General features: G+C 45.3%; 3 protein-coding genes across 13 annotated transcripts in view; 1 reads left to right on the forward strand and 2 right to left on the reverse strand.

Moving 5' to 3' along the window:
• Positions 1-6031, reverse strand: part of hspg2 (heparan sulfate proteoglycan 2) — an 85245-nt gene extending 79214 nt beyond the window's left edge. For all 11 annotated transcript variants that reach the window (XM_047331291.1, XM_047331288.1, XM_047331294.1 and 8 more), the window contains exon 1: positions 4992-6031. In XM_047331291.1, the coding sequence (XP_047187247.1) occupies positions 4992-5060 (69 nt within the window). In that variant the 5' untranslated portion in view covers positions 5061-6031. The remainder of the gene's footprint in view (positions 1-4991) is intronic.
• A 5181-nt stretch (positions 6032-11212) lies between these two features.
• agmat (agmatine ureohydrolase (agmatinase)) lies at positions 11213-14860 on the reverse strand. The gene is made up of 7 exons (XM_035645955.2): positions 14490-14860; positions 13668-13870; positions 13475-13523; positions 12924-13119; positions 11839-12018; positions 11530-11614; positions 11213-11444 (listed from the first exon to the last, which is right to left on the reverse strand). The coding sequence occupies exons 1-7, from the start codon at positions 14813-14815 to the stop codon at positions 11371-11373; spliced, it is 1113 nt and encodes a 370-aa protein (XP_035501848.1). The 5' UTR covers positions 14816-14860; the 3' UTR covers positions 11213-11370.
• Positions 14861-16375: 1515 nt separating this feature from the next.
• On the forward strand, positions 16376-19309 carry LOC118316777 (tubulin alpha chain-like). Its single transcript, XM_035644959.2, has 4 exons — positions 16376-16692; positions 17652-17874; positions 17950-18098; positions 18193-19309. The coding sequence occupies exons 1-4, from the start codon at positions 16690-16692 to the stop codon at positions 19171-19173; spliced, it is 1356 nt and encodes a 451-aa protein (XP_035500852.1). The 5' UTR covers positions 16376-16689; the 3' UTR covers positions 19174-19309.
• Positions 19310-19515: the final 206 nt, after the last annotated feature.

The raw sequence follows: 19515 nt of genomic DNA on the forward strand, positions 1-19515 counted from the left end.
CCAGGGTGGGATTTCTCTTGTAAACACCACACGGGTCAAACCTGGTTTTAAAAGACAATGGAGAGAGAGAGAGAGAGAAAAAAAGACTGATAGCATTCCTATAGCAAAGTTAAGTACCCAGAAAAAAAAATCTATTCCTCTCACAATACACACAAAAACAAGAGAAACCCTCCTTTAGTGAAAAGGGCAGCAACCCCCATTAGAGAAGCTGTGTAAGTTGGGAGGGACCATACGAGACAATGCAGCAGCAAAAGAAAAGGCAGAAGGCCCGAGTGACTTCACATCAGTGCTGCTCGCAGAGAGACAATGGCAGGTTCAATGGGGCACCAACTATTGAGCACCTTCACAGACAAAGTGCAATACAGTCAACTTAGCATTTCAATGAATCTCTAATAAGCCCGGGGGGGGGGGGCAGGAGACCGTTAAAGACGGGGCAATGAGTCAGACTCTGTACCAGTCCATTACAGTCTTTTGTTCTTCCTATCAAGCGGAAGGAGTCGTGTTAGATTCAGGCCCCGTCTACACCAATGCGACTTTGTTGCACGTACGCGGGGGAGTCTTGCCCGTGTGGGCCTCCCGTCCAGACGCACCCGGAGTTTTCGCTGCCTGAAGACGCACTCTTTCGAATCCAGGTCCCAGGGCGGAGAAGGTAAATTTGTTTCGTCACTTGTTTGACAAAAATATAATGGAACTCGAAAAGGGGGAAACCCAGAATTCATTTTTTTTTGGGGACAACCCAACTTTATTGCCCATGTCGTAGACTTGTGTCGTGTCCTCGAGACGCCAGCATGTGACCTCAGCATGAACCTCCGCCGGGTTTATTGCAGCTGTAGCACCATAACTCAGGAATGACGAGAGATACACACCGGAAGTCCTGACACTGAAAAGGACAAGGGGCTTCTTTTTTTATTAAACTGTCTGTATGTTCTTATTATTACTGCTTCTGAATATGAAAAAAATGACATATCGTACAGTGTCGACTGCGAATATGCCATTTTAAATGCGTCTCGCTCCTGGGAAATGAGCAGTTGATTGATATTGGCTCTTTGTCGTGATGGCCACTGGCTCACACTGATCACTCAACACATTGATCCAATAGCTCATTTCAGAAAGTGTCACTAAGAGTGCAGATAACAGACCAAGTGCGGTAATCACGTCACAACCGCCGACACGAGCACATTCAAACTTAAAGCTTCCCTCCACATGAAGCGGAGAGGATTGAATCCCAGGGCAGAACTAAACCGGAGAGAAGTTCGAGACTGATCCGAGGATGACACATAAACTGTGTGGTTCCGAACGACGCGTGTGAAGAGGTACTAATGGAAAGAGTGGGACTCCAGTTACAATGGAGACACTCAGAGAATGTGCGCTCATGTCGGAACACGCACGGCGCTGCTGCTGCTGCTGCTGCCGCCGTACCAGCTGAGGCGCAGCTGTGTTTGGAGTCGGCTCTCGTGTCCGACGCGGATGTGGCGTTGGGCATGAAGGCGCAACGCAACGCCTGCTGCAAAGCACGGTGCGTGTGTCTGCGTGTCTGCGTGTGTGTGTCTGCGTGTGTGTGGCTGCGTGTGTGTGTGTGTGTGCGATGAGGGTGGGGTAACATGACTTTCATCTCTGCAATCAGCACACATATCAGACTGATCTCGGCGGTTAAGAGAAGATATGGTTCTTTGTCTGACTTGATTATGCTCTAACGTATTGGATGTATTGACTGCAAACAGCAAATTGAATCAGAGGAAGAAAAGACACAGGGATGGGTGAAAAATTGAGTGACACCACACTGCAGATCTTTAAAAGATCAGACCCAATATATTTAGCATATTTGAGCTCATCGTGGCACTTTAACTCTTATGGGTCGGGCCCAGGAGGACGAGCCTCCTCTACCCACAAAGCTGCAGGCAGAATTGAAACCAGCCTTGGGCTCCCTTCAAGGCCGAAAGCAAAAACTAAGATTTCAGCATCTGCTGCATCTGGTGGAAGGAATGAAACGGCAGAGAAAAACTAAAATACAAGTATTAAGAAAATGCTTTAACAAATGCTGGAAAAGCGACGTCGAATGGGAGAAGATGAATATCTCCATCCATCCATCGTCTACCGCTCTATCCATTTAAAGGGTCGCGGGGGGGCTGGAGCCAATCCCAGCTGACGTTGGGCGAGAGGCGGGGTTCACCCTGGACAGGTCGCCAGCCTATCGCAGGGCCACATACAGAGACGGACAACCATTCACTCTCACACCTACGGTCAATTCAGAGTCTCCAATGAACCTAACCCCATTCTGCATGTCTCTGGACTGTGGGAGGAAGCCGGAGAACCCGGAGAGAACCCACGCATACACGTGGGAGAACATGCAAACTCCACACAGAAAGGCCCTGCTTGGTTTGAACCGGGCTTCGAACCCAGAACCTTCTCGCTGTGAGGGCGAAAGTGCGAACCACTACGCCAGCGTGCAGCCCACAGCTGATCAGAGAAGCACAGTCAGGTTCAGAGTCTTCACCTCTCTGACCTCTCTACCGGCCCAAGTCACACCTCACTGCCGAGTCAACAAACGCCAGGCTGCCGGCCGGCTTCAGGAAGAGGGGGCGAGCCACTTCACTTCAGCATTGTGTCCCATGGGCCAGGATGCCCCCCCCCCACCCCCCTCGCCCCCGGGGGCATTTAGTTCAACAATGCAATGTTTACTGAAACCAGTCTTCAAGCAATTATGTAATGAATGGGGTGCGGAGGCAGCGGACCTTCCCCACTGACTGTTCAAACTGCGGAGTGAAGTCTCTGTTTGCACTGCTGTGTTCCGCCACTCCATAGTTTCCTCCTGGAACTCTGAGTGGAAGTCTAACACCAGGTAGCCCCCCCCCCCCCCCCCCCCCCCCCCCCCCCCCCCCCCGCATGTGAAGCCACAGGGAACCCGTCACCTCGCCCGCTCGATTTACACATGGGGAGGGAAACAGAATAAATAAATCATGAGCTCACGGGGACGACGGGACCGAATTACACACACACACACACACATGGCGGAGACGGAGAACAGTTTTGCGCGAAATGGCACCCGCTCTGCAGACTGTATAGTCATAGGAATCCAGGCCGCCCTTCCCCCACCGCCCCCCAGGATCCGAACCCCCAGTGAAGTCAAGGGACACTTGTGACAGTCTATACTGGGAGAGATCTCTCCGTGCCAAAAACTGCCCGCCGCGGTGCTCACGGTGGCTCTGGTGATGCCCACCGGAAAACAAAGTGGGCCTCCATCACCTTTGTACGAGCGATGAGACCAGGAGCAAAGACCACGGACCTTGAAACACACTAGGACCAGTTGAAACGGAGCCAGAGGGGGGGGGGGCTCACAGCGGGACTCAGGTATTCATTTGTGACGGAGGGCTTTCACCCATCGAGAGGTTTTATTGACTTTGATTGTTGGAGTTGATGCGCATGACCCTGACATTCCAGAGGGGATCAAAACATTTTTTTTTAAAAAGGAGGGCGGCCCGTAGTAACACCAGCTCGCCTCTGCTTAATTGAATCAAGGGACGGCCCATGCCTGCTGTGGTTCAAAGTCATAATGCAAGAAACAGATGCTTGCGGTTCCGCGTAATTCAATTACCACGGTATTGTTGGTTAAAATGTGTCGAGGGGCCGTCTCCTGCTGCCGTCCGCTGTCGGCAGATGATAACAGCTCCTCGGGGAGAGGAGATGTCTTCTTTCAAAACTCTGTGCACAGAGCGACGCATCACGTCGTCCACGAGAAAGGCTCAGCAGCACGTTAAGTATATATACCTCCATGGGTTGTTTTTTTTAAAAACACCATAACTTTTCAAATGTCACGCAGATCATTGGCTCACAAATTCTATGTCCAGCAGGCGAAAAGATTTATGTCTGCCGGCCGCCCTCAGGTATGTCCCCCATCATTGGGAGACAGGCTTTCGCCTCGGATCGAATCAGAGGCGGGAGGGAGCGGTCACAAATAGGCCATCTCGACCGTGACAGCTCTGTTTATTGGAGGGCGTAAAGGTGAGAGACCAGACGGGATTTCTGCAGAGGATGGAGGAGGCGGAGGAGGAGGAGGAGGAGGAGGGTAGGGTGGGGGGGGGGGGGGGGGTCTATTCTCAGCAGCTACGTCATGGCCATCCTCTATATGAGACTCATACCACAGATATAGCAAAGTAAAGACAACTTACGTGACATTGAAACAATAATATGGCGGCCAACAGCGCATGAGCTAGAGCAATAACTGACAATCGATTAATCATCATAGTCATTTATCATCAAAAAAAATGAAATAACTTTCTCCGGTTCCAGCCTCTCAGATGTGAGCAGTTTCCGCTCTTTAAATGAAATATGTGAAATATGACCACTAAGTCATAGACTTCAAGCAAAAAATGAAATAAAAAGTTTAAAAAAAAACGATTATCCCCAGAGGATGCACCTTTTCGCGGGACATTCCCAAAATGGTCCCACTTCCCAGTAGAAGCCTGGGTGGGGGAGACCGGCTCCTGGCGAGCGGCTTCAAACTTTTATTCTGAAGGATTCCAGGCTAATACATGTACATTTCTAATCTATTCTGATGATCGGGTCACGCGTGAAATAAAGTGAGTCAACACACAAAGTGTGGGCGATGCCAAAGTGCAGCCTGAGTTTGAGAAGCTTTTGGGAGTCCAGGGCTCCGGGGAGACTATGAATAGCTTGTTTCTGTGGACAAACTTAGCTCCGGCTTCACTCAACAGGAGGTTCTAGTTTGTCACATTACTGTTTTTTTCTTTTTCTTTTTTGAAAGCATCTTTTACAGTACATGCCGCTGTGACTTCGTGCACAGGAGTCTGCTCTCCAGCCCACCTGCAAGTGAGCAGCAGCCCTGCACCACCAGCACCAGCAACACCAACACACATTCTCCTTCATATACTTTGCCTTTAATAGGACATAAAGGCACTGGTTTGATCTGTGTGTGGGAGGAGGGGGGGGGTGAAAAGTTATTGTGGGTGAAAAGAAAGTTTGAGGCCACTTACAGTAACCAGCTGGCACGTGAGCACCAAGGAGAGGATAAGTCCACAGGTCGAAGTGGCCGAAGTGCCCATTCTTCCACCAGCCAACCAACCAACCCAGCACAGGCTGCGATCGCTGGGGGAGAAGGAGGAGAGAGAGAGGGAGAGAGGGAGAGGGAGAGAGAGAGAGAGAGAAAACCCTCCGAGGTCCTTCACTCCTCCAGGCCACTGGAGTGGCGTGTTGCCTGCGCCTCTTTCACACTTTTCCTCTTCTCTGCCAAGAAAGTGCCGACTGCTCCTCTCGCGCCCCGCGGCCGTCGGGACCTCATCAACAGGTAACAACCAAAAGAAATTTAAAAAAAATCAAAAAAAAATCCCTTTTACGCGTTTGGTTCACGCGGACGAGGCGCAACGACAACAAGAAAAGACCCGTCGGCTCGACGCGGCTCCGGGCTCCAGACTGGCTCCTTGTTCTTCTCCACCCGCCGTGCGCACTGGCCAAACTTGTGGGGACTCAAGCTCGGGGGCCAAATGCAGTCGCGCAAAGTCACTGGGAAGTCCTGTGTGCGGAGAGGGAGAGGGAGGGAGAGGGAGGCAGGGAGAGAGGGAGGGAGAGGGAGAGCTGCAAGCAAAGAAAGACAGAAAGAAAAAAAGTAAAAGGCGGAGTGGAATTCTGGGAGTAGCTGAGAGCGAAGACAGCTGATCCCAGTGTGGAGGAGTCGCCAGAACCGAGAAGCCGCGCGTTGGCACCGTGCGTAACCGGAGAAAACACCAAGATATGATTATTATTATTATTATTCTCATCCCGCCACATGGAGCCCGCTGGAACTAAATACTGAGGTTGTTGCAGCAGAGACACAAGTATATGGATGTTTTTTTGCGTAAAACCACCAACAGCCCCCCCAACAATGTTGAAGTCCGGCTTTAAAAAAAGTAAAAGTACAGTTATATTGGCAGCAAAAGTAAAAGTACGACATGATTAGTCCATATAAGCAACTATATATGCAGATTATTGTAGAATAATGTCATTGCACATGTCAAACTGTACAACAAAATTGGAAGTCACTGGTATGAATAAAATTACATAAATAGAAGTATATAAATAAAACGTCTCTGTTGACTGAGCATAATAGTGCAGATAGAATTTAAACGGATGGTTATGCTCCTAACGATTGTACATTGTCCATAATTGCACATTTCCCAGAAGTATAGTATCTGTTATTGTTATTGCATTGTATTTTATATTTGATCCTACATTACCTTAGATTCAATTCTACTTTCTACTTTCATTTTTTCTTTTACTTTCTCCGTGTGCTGCTACACTTGTGTGCCGCTGAGTCCATTTTGAATTTTCCCTGATCAATAAAGGTTCATCTTATCTTATCTTATCTTTTTGGATTATTATTTCTGGTGTATTTTAATGTTGTTATGGTGGAACTGTTTGATTTTATGCACTGTTGGCAGGTTTAACATACTACAGTGGTGCACCTATAGTTTCTACATTCTAGTCATGTAGAAATATATGGTGCAAATATATCTACAACCTATGTCCAACTGTATGACATTAATTAAACTTTATTTATAAAGCGCCTTTGGTGCAAAAGTGAAATACAAAGTGCTGCACAGAAAACAAAAACTGAGCAATATAAAATGGGATGTGCCTACATAGCTTACATAAAAGTGAAGCTGCTACATACATACATGGAAATAAAAATATAAATCAAAATGCAAAATATGTCCTGTATAAAAATCAGTGCATAACATAAAAACATGTCATATATTACTTATAAATAAGAGAAATAAGAAAATATAAGTGCAAAAAAGGCAAAAAAGGTATGTTTTAAGGTTTTTCTCAAAACTGTTAATGGATGGTGAGACCCTTTAATACCAGTGGCGTTAAAAAAATATGTTTTTTATTAGAGTAAAAACTTTAATTACTCAGAAAAGTTAAACAAAGAAGTCTCGACTTCATCTGCATTTTTTTTCTTCTTTTCTTTCATTGGGCAATAAAACCTGCTCAGGCTCAGCGGTGTACCTTTCGTGCCTCGAGGACACACATTTCTCACAGTTACTTAAAGGTGCCCTGGAACCGGTTCCCCCTCGCTCAGCATTTCACTTCAGCGAATCAGTGGCAGTGAAATGTGCTCGTGCAAAGCTCGCGACCGCGAGGAGGTCGACGTCTTGTCCGTCGTTTGGCTGGAAATTGAACTATGGACTGTTGCCCACCTGATTAAAACACACCTCTCTATAGCTTAACACGGGGTTGGGGTTAGTTATACTGCAGCATCCGGCGCCCTCTACTGGTGCTAGAGGAAGCATTGCACCAACGACGTAAAGAAACGACCTGAGGACCGACTCAAGCATCATGGTAAAAAAAAATAGAAACAACAACAGTCAGTGTCCTGTGTCGCTGTCCCGTCGGTGGCGCGGCCTAAATATAAGGCATGGTGAGTACTTGTGTTGCAGGAGCGTATTTTTGTGTCCATGTCGGTGCAAAAGCGCGTATTGTATCACTCAGACGTTGGAGGGAGCAGCTGCTGCCAATTAAAAAGCTGAACCCTGAATAGAAGCGGAGAGAGGAGCTGCCGAACCAAAATAGGCCGAGAGAGGGATGAGCGGATATAGTCTTATCGAGCCCGTTGGAATGTCGCAGCCATTACAATCCGAACACAGATTCCCTCTAATCATCCTGTAATGCACACACATATACATATGCTATTCTGAGAACAATCACTCGTAATGTTTCTTTCCCAAGAAAAATTGATTGGACTACAGTCAGCGAGTCTTTAGCACCGACACGGCTGAGGAAGTCGAATCCTGGATCGAGACCAAGCTTCCAAATTAGCCATGTTTTTGTGACATTGTTTTTGACCCTGCAGGGCGTCAAATTATCATGCAATCTTATTTTACATTTGGTGACAGGATGGCTACGATCATGTATAGATGTATTTATACAGAATTTGCTATATCTCAGTCTTAAACACAGGCTCCTGGGCAGAAGTCTGCTCCTGGGCTCTTGAGACTCTTCTTGAATTCCGAGAGAAAGATCACTCGACTGTTGTTTTCGACAGTGAAGGCTTGCAGAACTCCTGTCAGCGAAAAGAAGCACCGGAAAGAAAGGTTTCGGAGCGATCCACAAGCCCCGGTGTTGTTGCTGTGCGAGCTGCACCACGTTCACATTATTAGATGTGGCCGTGAGGATGTCAGATGACTCACAACTTGCACCAGCCAGCTCTCTCTCTCTGTGTGTGTGTGTGTGTGTGTGTGTGTGTGTGTGTGTGTGTGTGTGTGTGTGTGTGTGTGTGTGTGTGTGTGTGTGTGTACTACATCAGTGTAACTGTGGCGCAGCAGTGCATGTTGCCAAAGGGAGCTGGACTGTGCAGCTGCAGAAAAAACAGCTGTGACACTGAGCGACGGATCAGCCAGAGAAGATGTTTCCGCTCGCAGTGGGGACACAGAGGACCTTTTTTTTTTTTCCCCACTGAGCTCTCATATGTGCGTCATGTCTTTACTGGCCAGACATTCAGACATCTTGCGAATCTGTAGAGACATAACTACAAGAAATTACAATCATGGTGGTGTTGAAATAGATTCCCTGAGAGAGGAAGAATCTATTTTTGTGTATATATACATTTTTGTTTGGCTTTGAAAGTTTGCACAGGTGATAAGATTAAGGATCCAGGCATTTGCTTTGTACTGTAGATCCCCTTCTGCAGAGTTTTTGGGAGACTTCATCACTGGCCTGGAAATGAGCACCACGTCAAATAAAAAGCGCAGGCCTCCATCAACAAGTCATTAGGTCACCCGAACGCAGCATTTCCCTCAAGAATGTAGGCGAGTGTCTTTCGACGTACCAGGAGCCAGACTGGGAGTCTCTCCAGGACACGCAGTGACACAAGCATTAGGAGGAGACGGACCCAGTGAGTCAAAACTATCTATAGCTCTGACTTCTATCTGAAGGACTGGACCAAAATAAACACAGATGTATGATTGCAATGCACAAAACACACAACACACAGGGAAAGGCGGAGAAGAATGTCATCGACTCATGATGAGCAGCGTGGCCGACATGCTCAGTTGCTGCCGGGTGACATCTTTCATTCTTGAAGACAATTTTTAAAAAAATATATATATTAAATATACGTTCAATGATAGTTATGTCTTCCATAGGCATAGGGTTGGGGTACCTTAATATGAGTATGTCGGTCCCCCACAACAATATATCCTACAACTCCCATGATGCAACCTGTTGGAGTCTTTAGTCAGACCCTCGCTGCCTCACACACGTCAATGTGTTTCCAACTGCACACCCCTAGTTTTTCATTACAGACTATCCATGAAGATATTTGTGATTTTCAAGCCGAAGCCGAATTTACACATGATGACATTTTGTCGTTAAGACAAACTGTACTTGTATTAAGTGGAAATACACATGACAAATAAACTGGACTTGCATGAGTAAAATCTGGTAAAACATTAAACCAAGCAATGACTTTATCACGCTCTTTATGACAATTATTCTGTGGTAAAATAAATACAGAACCTGTCTCACCACCTCCGTCACACTGGGAATAAACTCTCTAAAGTAAAGCTTACAGTTCATGTTTGATTTGCAGCGGAGTGAGGCGATAACTTTTTGCCTAACAAATATGAGCTCAAACTTTGAGATAAGGTTTCACTTAAAAAAATAAAAATAAAGATTTCCAGACCTGAAGAGTTTGCCTGGAATCTATTCTCCAGCATACAAAAAAAAAACAGCTGACACAAAAAAAAACCAAGGAAATATGATATAATGTTGAAATACACAAAGCATAATTAAAAAGATACAAAACATGTGTACTTATACTGAAATGCAGAAGTGCCCATTTATAGCTTATGGCTCGATCAGTCTTCAATATCTTCTGCCTCAATTTGTGAAACTTTTCAAAAGTGTATTTGAAATGAAACGATGAACGGTGCTGGCTCTCTGACAGAAACACATGCACATTGATTAGAAAATAAGAGAAAATCAAATTTGAGATGGTTGTCTGGAAGAAAATAATGCCCCGTGATACATATAAGACGAAATATTGTAAGTCTTTGCCAACAGTTTTCTATTAACTAATGCAAACAAAATCTCTTGTAATGGTTTGTAATGTGATTTAGGTCCGATAAACATGACATTTATTATGATTATTTTTTATTTTTAAGTGCCAATGGACACAAGCACATTTTCACCTGAGACAAATACATGACATAAATATTGTGCATCCGCAGCTTTATACATGTTTTCTTTGGTAAAAACAACAGCAGTATTTATTGAATGTGCAATTTTAATCATATGTATGAATATAGGAGACACTAGCAAGTTGCTCTCCCCGGCGCCTACCACCAGGGGGCGGGGCTGGCTAACAACATTAGCAGGAAACAGTTCCATGATGCGGGGCTGCCCTGCCACTAAAGGTTCATCTCACCATCGCACATGCCACATTTATTATACACGCACCATAACGTCGCTGAAGGAGCCACACGAGGGTCAGAACATAAATGAAACAGCGGGCGACCAGAAAGAGGGAGCGCGAGAAAACACCGCTAACTGCTAAGCTAAGGCTAATGGCTAAGCTAACGCAGCTAGCAGACGTGAACAGCGTCTCAACACATGTGCATTAGAGATTAATAAGAAGGGAGCTATTCTTGTTTATGCAGAACCGGTTCAGTTTAATGTACCGCGGGTAATGAGTCGGAAAAATTTGCAAAACGGACTTTGAACTGGAAGGTTCGAGCGACAGACACACACGACATAAACACACGCTAACCGGAAACGCTCACCGCCCGTCAGCAGCACGTTGACTCCTCCTCTTCCTCTCGTCGCTCACATGGCGGTTTCCATGGTTTCCTTTTTTAACGCAAACCGAGCGCGATGATGTCACCTGGTTATCATCCTCTGTACTTTATATATATATATCTATCTATCCATGTATATGTATATGTATATTCATATATGAAGATCTCCAGCCCAAAACTAAAATAACAAATTAAAACAACAAAACCCGAAGTTAAACCAGTGTGTGTAAATGTACATTTGTTGATACTGTGAGATGTAAATAATGTGCATGACCATGTTTTTTTTGTCATCTCATCCTGAATTTCAAAGCAGCTTGATGAAAGATAAGGTGAAAATATGACAATGATTGATTGTGATTGAATGAATGAATGAATTTTCTTCTTTGCAAAAAATTGTGAAAATGACACAAATGTCAAATGTCTCAGATTAACAGTTGGTTAAGTTTATTTAATGGTTGTGATCAAATGAAATTATTATTGCAGAATGTCCCGTCCTTTACCGGCGTATTCAGCAGAACAGCATTTGATATGTAGTTATTGATTGTTAACAAGGCACTTGTCCTGTTCCGTGAGGTTCTGATCAGTAATATTTAACTTTTGGGAGGACGCACAACATTTCAAAGAGGAGATTGGCGCCAGTCAGTGCAGTGTTCCCTGTTAAGGCAAAAAAGACGAAAAGAATGAATGATGGTGGTTAAAATGTATACAGTAAATATTTTGACGAGAAATTGTCAAGTACCTGTGGTGTCATAAGGTGGAGACACCTCCACCAGATCACATCCGACAAGATTCAGACCACGACAGCCCCGGATGATCTCAACTCCCTAAATCGGGCCAAGACAACAGGAAATGTATTAATACTAATACTTTAAACTTTGACAAAAGCGTAGAGTTAAAAATCTGTATCTGACAAACTCTGCTTGTGTTAATAGCATCAGTAACCATATCAGAAACCATATATATACACCTTCAGAGACAGTAACATCTATATACACTCAGGGATATTGGCCTGGTGGTTTAGCGCATCCGGCAGTTGCATCATGTTCACCTGGATGGGAGTAAGCCCCGCTATCTCCGGTGTGCCTGTTCCAGGGGCGAAGCCCGGGTCGAGGGCGTCGATGTCGAAACTGAGGTACACCGGGCCGCCGCCCATCTGAGCCCTGACCTCAGCCATCAGAGGCGCGAGAGATTTGAACCAACACTCTTCGGCTTGGACCACACGGAAGCCCTGCGCATCATACAAATGAGGATTATTAGTGATAAGACAAATATTACAATATTGAATATTGTGCACAAAGGCACAAAATGACCTTAAAAAATCTGACTTCCTCAATGGTTGTTTGACCAAATGCTGATTTTTGGAATCTTCAATTTATTTTCAGGTCCCAAAAAAACCCAGCACAGTCGTTGAGCTCACAAATCTTCTCTGATATGTTACTAGTTGTTTATATTTTAACTTTAAAGGAATAGTTTGACAATCTTGGGACATGTTGCCAGAGGTTAGATGAGGACGTCAATTCTGATGATGTTGCCAAATTCTAAATATTGAAAGATTGGTTTTAGAGCTCAGGTTATCGGTTGGTCAATGGTAAAAACAATTTGATAATCAAAATATAATAATAATTTTTTAAAATGTGCCTTAAAATCTTTAAAAAAAATTGTTATCATCAGTTGAAAACATTCTTTTCCCTCATTCATATTCTGAATAAAGCTATTATTAAACTGTTTGATTGATAACTGATCACTTTCAAAAATTTGCTGGTTGGAAGATGATAGATTCTTTTTTTTGGTCATACTTTTGTAAACATCAGTCAAAACAAGACATTTTCAAAATTGTAATGTTTGAGTGTGGGAAACTGGACTGGAGTTTGTTCTTTTGTTTCACTCCAATAACCAAACTATAAATAAAATAATAATCAGCAGATTATTTTATTAAAAAAATAATTAGTTGCAGCCCTGCAGTTAGTTAGTCAGCCCGGCTCAGTGCAACAGCACATGATATACTCCACGTGATCAAGAAGATTCTTACACTGTGCACCACACCCAGGATTACACAAGGACACAGACTACTGTATGCAAAAAAATCTGACTGGTGACATTAGTCTTTTTTACTTTATCTGGGAGTCCTAGTACCTGGGCCCGGCTCCACTCGTATGAATCTGCAGAGTAGCTTGAACCCCGCAGGCCGATCTGGACCACCCTCTTACAGTCCAGCAGCCCCTCCTCCACACAGCGTCTGAACGGAGTGCCATGTCCGATCTTCTCCCCCAGGACCACGTCACTGGTGTCGGCGTGAGCGTCCACATGGACCAGACCCACCGGGCCGTGCCTGATGGCATATATCGCAGAGCAGACGGGATGTGAGCCGCGAGGACACGCGGCGCATGAAATGGTGCGGGGTTTTGCGCGGGTTTCCTCTCGTGCAACGGTTCATCGCGGAGTGGTAAAAATTAAATATTGGTTACGGAGGTGAAGTAATTGGTTAGTCAATCGAGACCACACTTTTCATAATCAACAAATTGCTTCAAATGTGTTCCAAAACAAGATGACCACATTCATTGAAAAAGAATCAAACTCATAAATCAATAAGGAAAATGAATCGTTAACCTCGTGTAAACTCGTCCAGCCAATGTTGATTATTAGATCATGCGCAGCCTCCACACTCTGATACTTAACCTACTCACTTCTCAGCAACAGCTTGCAGGATCGGATATGCAATTGTGTGATCGCCACCTGCAGACACCAACATTTCCTTAACATCTGACCTTTAGTATAACTTGCACATCATTTTTTTAACAAGGCTACTTAAATGGCTAAACTCAGAAGAGCTTTTTGTTGAGCAGAACCGATCATTTGTTAATCTAGTCCCTCTCTCACCCATAGTCAGAGGGATACAGCCAGTAGCCAGGATGATCCTGTAGGCCTCCCTGATGCGTTTGCAGGTGTCCTTCAGGTCATACACATTCACATTGACGTCCCCGATGTCGGCCACCATCAGGGACTCATAGGGCGCCGCCCTGGTGCCACTGTTGTAGGCCCTCAGCATGGCCGACTCCACTCTCATCTGACGCGGACCAAACCTGAGGTGGGTGAGGAGACATGTGGTATTGGTATGTCACTTGAGAGCACTTTTGAGTTACTTGGACTTTACTTGAGGTTTTTCCATTTTATGTTACTTTATACTCATAGTGCACAACATCTATATGGCTGCTCATGGGCGCAAAAACTAAATACTATATAACACCAAGATCACAACAAAAAAACCATCTTGTATTCATGTCAAAGGGCTCAACAGATTGGTCAAACAACTTGAGACTGTTCTTTCCACGGGCCTCCATATATATTTTTTCAGAGAACGAATGGTGCTGCATGTTTAACAATACATCATGTTAATATGCATTGTAATGGCCTAAAAGTGGTTGATGAATATACATTTTACCCTAATTTTAATGACTGTGTCTGTTGCAGCAGATAATCTGAAATACATAGGAGTCATATTATTCACGTCCACTGCAGAAAAATGCCCCTAAGAAGCCAACGTGCTCAGTTGACTTCAGAAAAAACTTGCAAAGACACCTTATACTCTCATAAACCTTATGGTGTCATAAACGTGTAAAGCAAGAACTTCATTCGGGTGCAGCTGATTGTAATCTAATATGAACTCCTGCCAGAGACGCGTAACAGGCCAAAGGGCCGCACCTCGCTCCGGGTCGGTTGGACGTCCCGGTGTCAATCGGGACGCCGACGAACGCCGCGTCGAGCCCCTCCGCCGTCTCCTGGAACGGTAACTTGGCCATGGTGGGGATCCCCGACACCCGGGCCACGAACTCGGCGCTCGGGGGCACATTGAAGCGCCTCCCCGAGAGGCGCCTGGCGCCGGTGGGCTTTACGCACGAGAGTCGCGCGTCGCCGCGCGCAACCAGAGCGCGTCGCGGCCGCGCGGAGGAGAGGTCCGTCGCGGCGCAACACGACGACGAAGAAACGACGGTGCGAGTTGCGTTCAGGTTCCTCCACAGTGAGTACATGGCTGCTGAGCTGGAGCCGCGCAGTGACGGAGTGAGCAGCAACCCTTCCCGGGGGGGGGGGGGGGAAGCCACCCCCACCGTTCGGCAGCAAGGGTGATGATTGGTCGGAGTGAGTGGTGGCGGGGTGGAAGCCCATATCTGCTGCCAGGCACCCACAGTAGGAATCATATTGAATAAATTCAGATTATTGTTGTTGAATATTGAACGTCTATCACATTATTGTATTTTATTAACTGTCAATGAAATGTCCACACTGCTTATTAATGTTAAGTAGTGGACTTCAAAGAAAGTTCCCTTAAAAAGTTAGTTTGACTTTAATTTAAAGCTGGTAAGATTATTTTTTTACATCAAAATTGAACATTTTGACTTACAGTGAAGTCATAAAAGGACTTGCCATACTTGTTATATTTGTCATGTTTAACCTTTCACCTATATTTCCTAATCTTTTCCTGGCTTCCGTTCAGTTCTCGTCGCCCTTCAGTTAACCAGTTATCAGTGTTAGGAATAACTTTAACCGCCTGTCTTGTTACCGCCCACCATGATCAACAACTTATGAAAAAACAAAAAAACATTAGACAGTGTTTTTTTTTACATGTGAATTACATTCAGGTATAAGACTGGAGTGGAACAAAGTGTCGCTTATAACTGAAACATCATCTGTCAAGAAGTCACTAATAAAGTTTTTATGGTTATTCATATATATGTGTTTAATTTGATTTGAGGAACAGTGATTAATTGAGGAGATGATGGATGTGGGCAGGTGACATGCGCTGATACACCCAAAGAGTCTGAAGGAGAGAGGTGACACACAGGTAACTGCTTCCCGCAGCTGCTTGATCCAAATTCCAGGACTGAAATAAAATAACAAATTTTTTACGTAATTTAATGCGCAATACTATAATTTCTGTCTGTGAAATTCCTAAGTCTTTTGTGCCATCCTGTTACACTACAGTATATCCTCCTCACATTATGTTTACATTGGACATATTATGTGTTCCCTTGTGTTTATATTGCACGTTTACTTATTAATCACTTCTTTTTTTTTACTGACGTTTCTGTTTTGATTATCCCCTTTGCTTGGTTGTTATAGTTTTATCCATCCATTCATCCATCCATCCATCTATCTATTTATCTATCTATGCATCCATCCATCCATCCATTCACCTCTGTACCTCTCTCTCTATCTATCATCCATCCATCCATCCATCCATCCATCCATCTATCTTTCTATGTATCTATGTATGTATGTATGTATCTATCTATCCATCCATGCATCTATCTATCTATCTATCCATCCATCCATCTATCTATCTATCCATCATCCATCCATCCATCCATCTATATATCTATCTATCTCATCTATCTATCTATATATCTATCTACCCATCCACCCATCCAGCTCTATATCTATCTATCTATCAGTCCATCCATCTATCTATCTATCCAATTATCCATTTATCTATCTATTTATCTATCTATCTATCTATCTATCTATCTATCTATCTATCAGTCCATCCATCTATCTATCTATCCATTTATCCATCTATCTATCTATCCATTTATCCATTTATCTATCTATTTATCTATCTATCTATCTATCCATCCATCCATCAACATGTCCTCTGTTTAAGATTTTGGGGAATGGTGTCGTGGATGTGAAACAGTTACTGCGACAGAAATGGAGGAGGAATATCCTGTTTTTTGTTTCTTCTTTTTTTGGGGGGGTGTTATTTGCGCACTTCCCTCGGCCTCCACCGGGGGCAGAGAGCGCGCTGCGCAGTCCGAGCAGCTCCAGCTCAGACGCCGCTCACCTCCTCAGACGCAGCCGCTCCTCAGACTTGTCTCATTACATTGCATAATACCGACAAGCCATCATGGTAAGTGCGATATTGCGTTCGATTCCGGAGATGCTCCTCTGTCCTGCTTTGGTTTTCAATGTCCTACCTGTGTGATGGGAGGGAACTGTGGGGAAAGCAGTTCGATTTCTGTCATCATTTCTCCAACGTCACCGGGTTTTTTTGTGGTCTTGTCATTTTTCTTTAGCCTTTCGTGTCCGTTAAAATCATCGCCAATATTTCTACCGTCAGACTATCAAAACCTATGTGTGTCTTTTCAGGTATTTTAAAAATGCCCTCCAATACATTCCTGCACTGCAGACGCCCATAATCCTCTTTGCATATAATTCTTCTAAATCAGCTTAAACCCATGCTCGACAATTGGCTTGCACTAATTTTACATCCAGTTTGGCTTGATGACGATTTTTTTGGCCCTTTATGCAGATTTTACATATACATTTATATTACATTTAATTCAGTGCCCCTTGAAATAAAGGTCAATTTAGGTGAAATGATAAATCCCTCTACATTTATCTGTTCCCAGGCCTAAAAAAAATAAATGATGTATATATTTATATTTATTATTATTTATTATAAGCAATAAAAAAATGTTATAATTATGTATGAATCTGATGGCTTATAACCACAGTGGAGGAATGCAAATGTGCCTTTTTAAAGAGACAGCACAGTGCAACATGTATGACCTAGATAATCCCCTCTCCCCTACCGTAATCCCATGCGCAGTAGACACAGTCTTACGTCACAGCAGAAAATGCAGGCTCCATTGAAAAACGTGATGGCTTCTCACGCAAAGGGCGGAGAGGATGGATGGATGGCGGCTGCGCTCTCCGCCGAACAAACAAAAACCACCCACGGTGCCTCCGAGGTTTGCCTTTCATTTTAAAGGCCACACCTGGCATCAGAGTTTGAAAGGTCTCTTTTCCCTCGAGTTGTTTTTGTGGAAAATTCCCGTTTCTTAATGTCACTTCTCTGCACACCAGCGAGAGTGTATCTCCATCCACGTGGGCCAGGCGGGCGTCCAGATTGGCAACGCCTGCTGGGAGCTTTACTGCCTGGAACACGGGATCCAGCCGGACGGACAGATGCCCAGCGACAAAGCCATCGGCGGAGGAGACGACTCCTTCAACACCTTCTTCAGCGAGACCGGAGCGGGAAAGCACGTCCCCAGGGCCGTTTTTGTCGACCTGGAGCCGACCGTCATCGGTAAACCGCCACAGATGTAGACATCAGATGGTTTCAGTCAGTCAAACAGTCACTCATTCAAATCTGTCTCCTCAGATGAGGTGCGCACTGGAACCTACCGCCAGCTGTTCCACCCTGAGCAGCTGATCACCGGTAAGGAGGATGCTGCCAACAACTACGCCCGAGGACACTACACCATCGGCAAGGAGATCATCGACCTGGTGCTGGACAGGATCCGCAAACTGGTGGGTAATTTAATATGGGGAGCAGCTCATTTTCCCTAATTTTTACTCAATATATCAGACTAAACCATAATATTGTCTCCCTCTCCGTCTTCAGGCCGACCAGTGCACTGGCCTTCAGGGCTTCCTGGTTTTCCACAGCTTCGGAGGTGGCACCGGCTCTGGATTCACCTCCCTGCTGATGGAGCGTCTGTCTGTGGACTATGGCAAGAAGTCCAAGCTGGAGTTCTCCATCTACCCGGCTCCCCAGGTGTCCACCGCTGTGGTGGAGCCCTACAACTCCATCCTCACCACCCACACCACCCTGGAGCACTCCGACTGTGCCTTCATGGTGGATAACGAAGCCATCTACGATATCTGCCGCAGGAACCTGGATATTGAGCGTCCCACCTACACCAACCTGAACAGGTTGATAAGCCAGATCGTGTCCTCCATCACTGCCTCCCTCCGATTCGATGGCGCCCTCAATGTGGATCTGACAGAGTTCCAGACCAACTTGGTGCCATATCCCCGTATCCACTTCCCTCTGGCCACCTACGCCCCCGTCATCTCAGCTGAGAAGGCGTACCACGAGCAGCTCTCGGTGTCTGAGATCACAAACGCCTGCTTCGAGCCGGCCAATCAGATGGTGAAATGCGACCCTCGCCACGGTAAATACATGGCCTGCTGCCTGCTGTACCGTGGTGACGTGGTGCCCAAAGACGTCAACGCCGCCATCGCCACCATCAAAACCAAGCGCTCCATCCAGTTCGTGGACTGGTGTCCCACTGGCTTCAAGGTGGGGATCAACTACCAGCCGCCCACTGTCGTTCCTGGCGGCGACCTGGCCAAGGTCCAGAGGGCCGTGTGCATGCTGAGCAACACCACCGCCATCGCAGAGGCCTGGGCGCGGCTCGACCACAAGTTTGACCTGATGTACGCCAAGCGCGCCTTCGTTCACTGGTACGTGGGCGAGGGCATGGAGGAGGGCGAGTTCTCCGAGGCCAGGGAGGACATGGCGGCCCTGGAGAAGGACTACGAGGAGGTCGGAGTCGACTCCATCGAGGGTGAGGGCGAGGAGGAAGGAGAGGAGTATTGAAAAGGGACGTAAAGGAGACTTCAGTGTGTCGCTACATACATTCCAAACAGAGATGTTTGTCTTTCAATTACCAGTTTATGCACCGTCAGAGTAAAAGCATTTGACTCTGTCCTAAATAAAGTTGCTGTCACACGAATATGATTGTATGTTTGTTTTTTTATTATACATCCTTTTATTTAAATTTAGTAGTGAATAAAAACAAATGAACTATTAGTTGTAGCTGATCATGTAGCTTGAAAAAGGAATTTCTACAGTTATAATGTTTTCAAGTAAATTTGTGTCGTCTTACTGTGTTACAGTGTGTAAACATCTCTTTTCAACAAATTCCTATGAGTTCACTCA

The sequence above is a fragment of the Scophthalmus maximus genome, chromosome 3, assembly GCF_022379125.1.
Source record: "Scophthalmus maximus strain ysfricsl-2021 chromosome 3, ASM2237912v1, whole genome shotgun sequence".
NCBI classification, from domain to species: Eukaryota; Metazoa; Chordata; class Actinopteri; order Pleuronectiformes; family Scophthalmidae; genus Scophthalmus; species Scophthalmus maximus.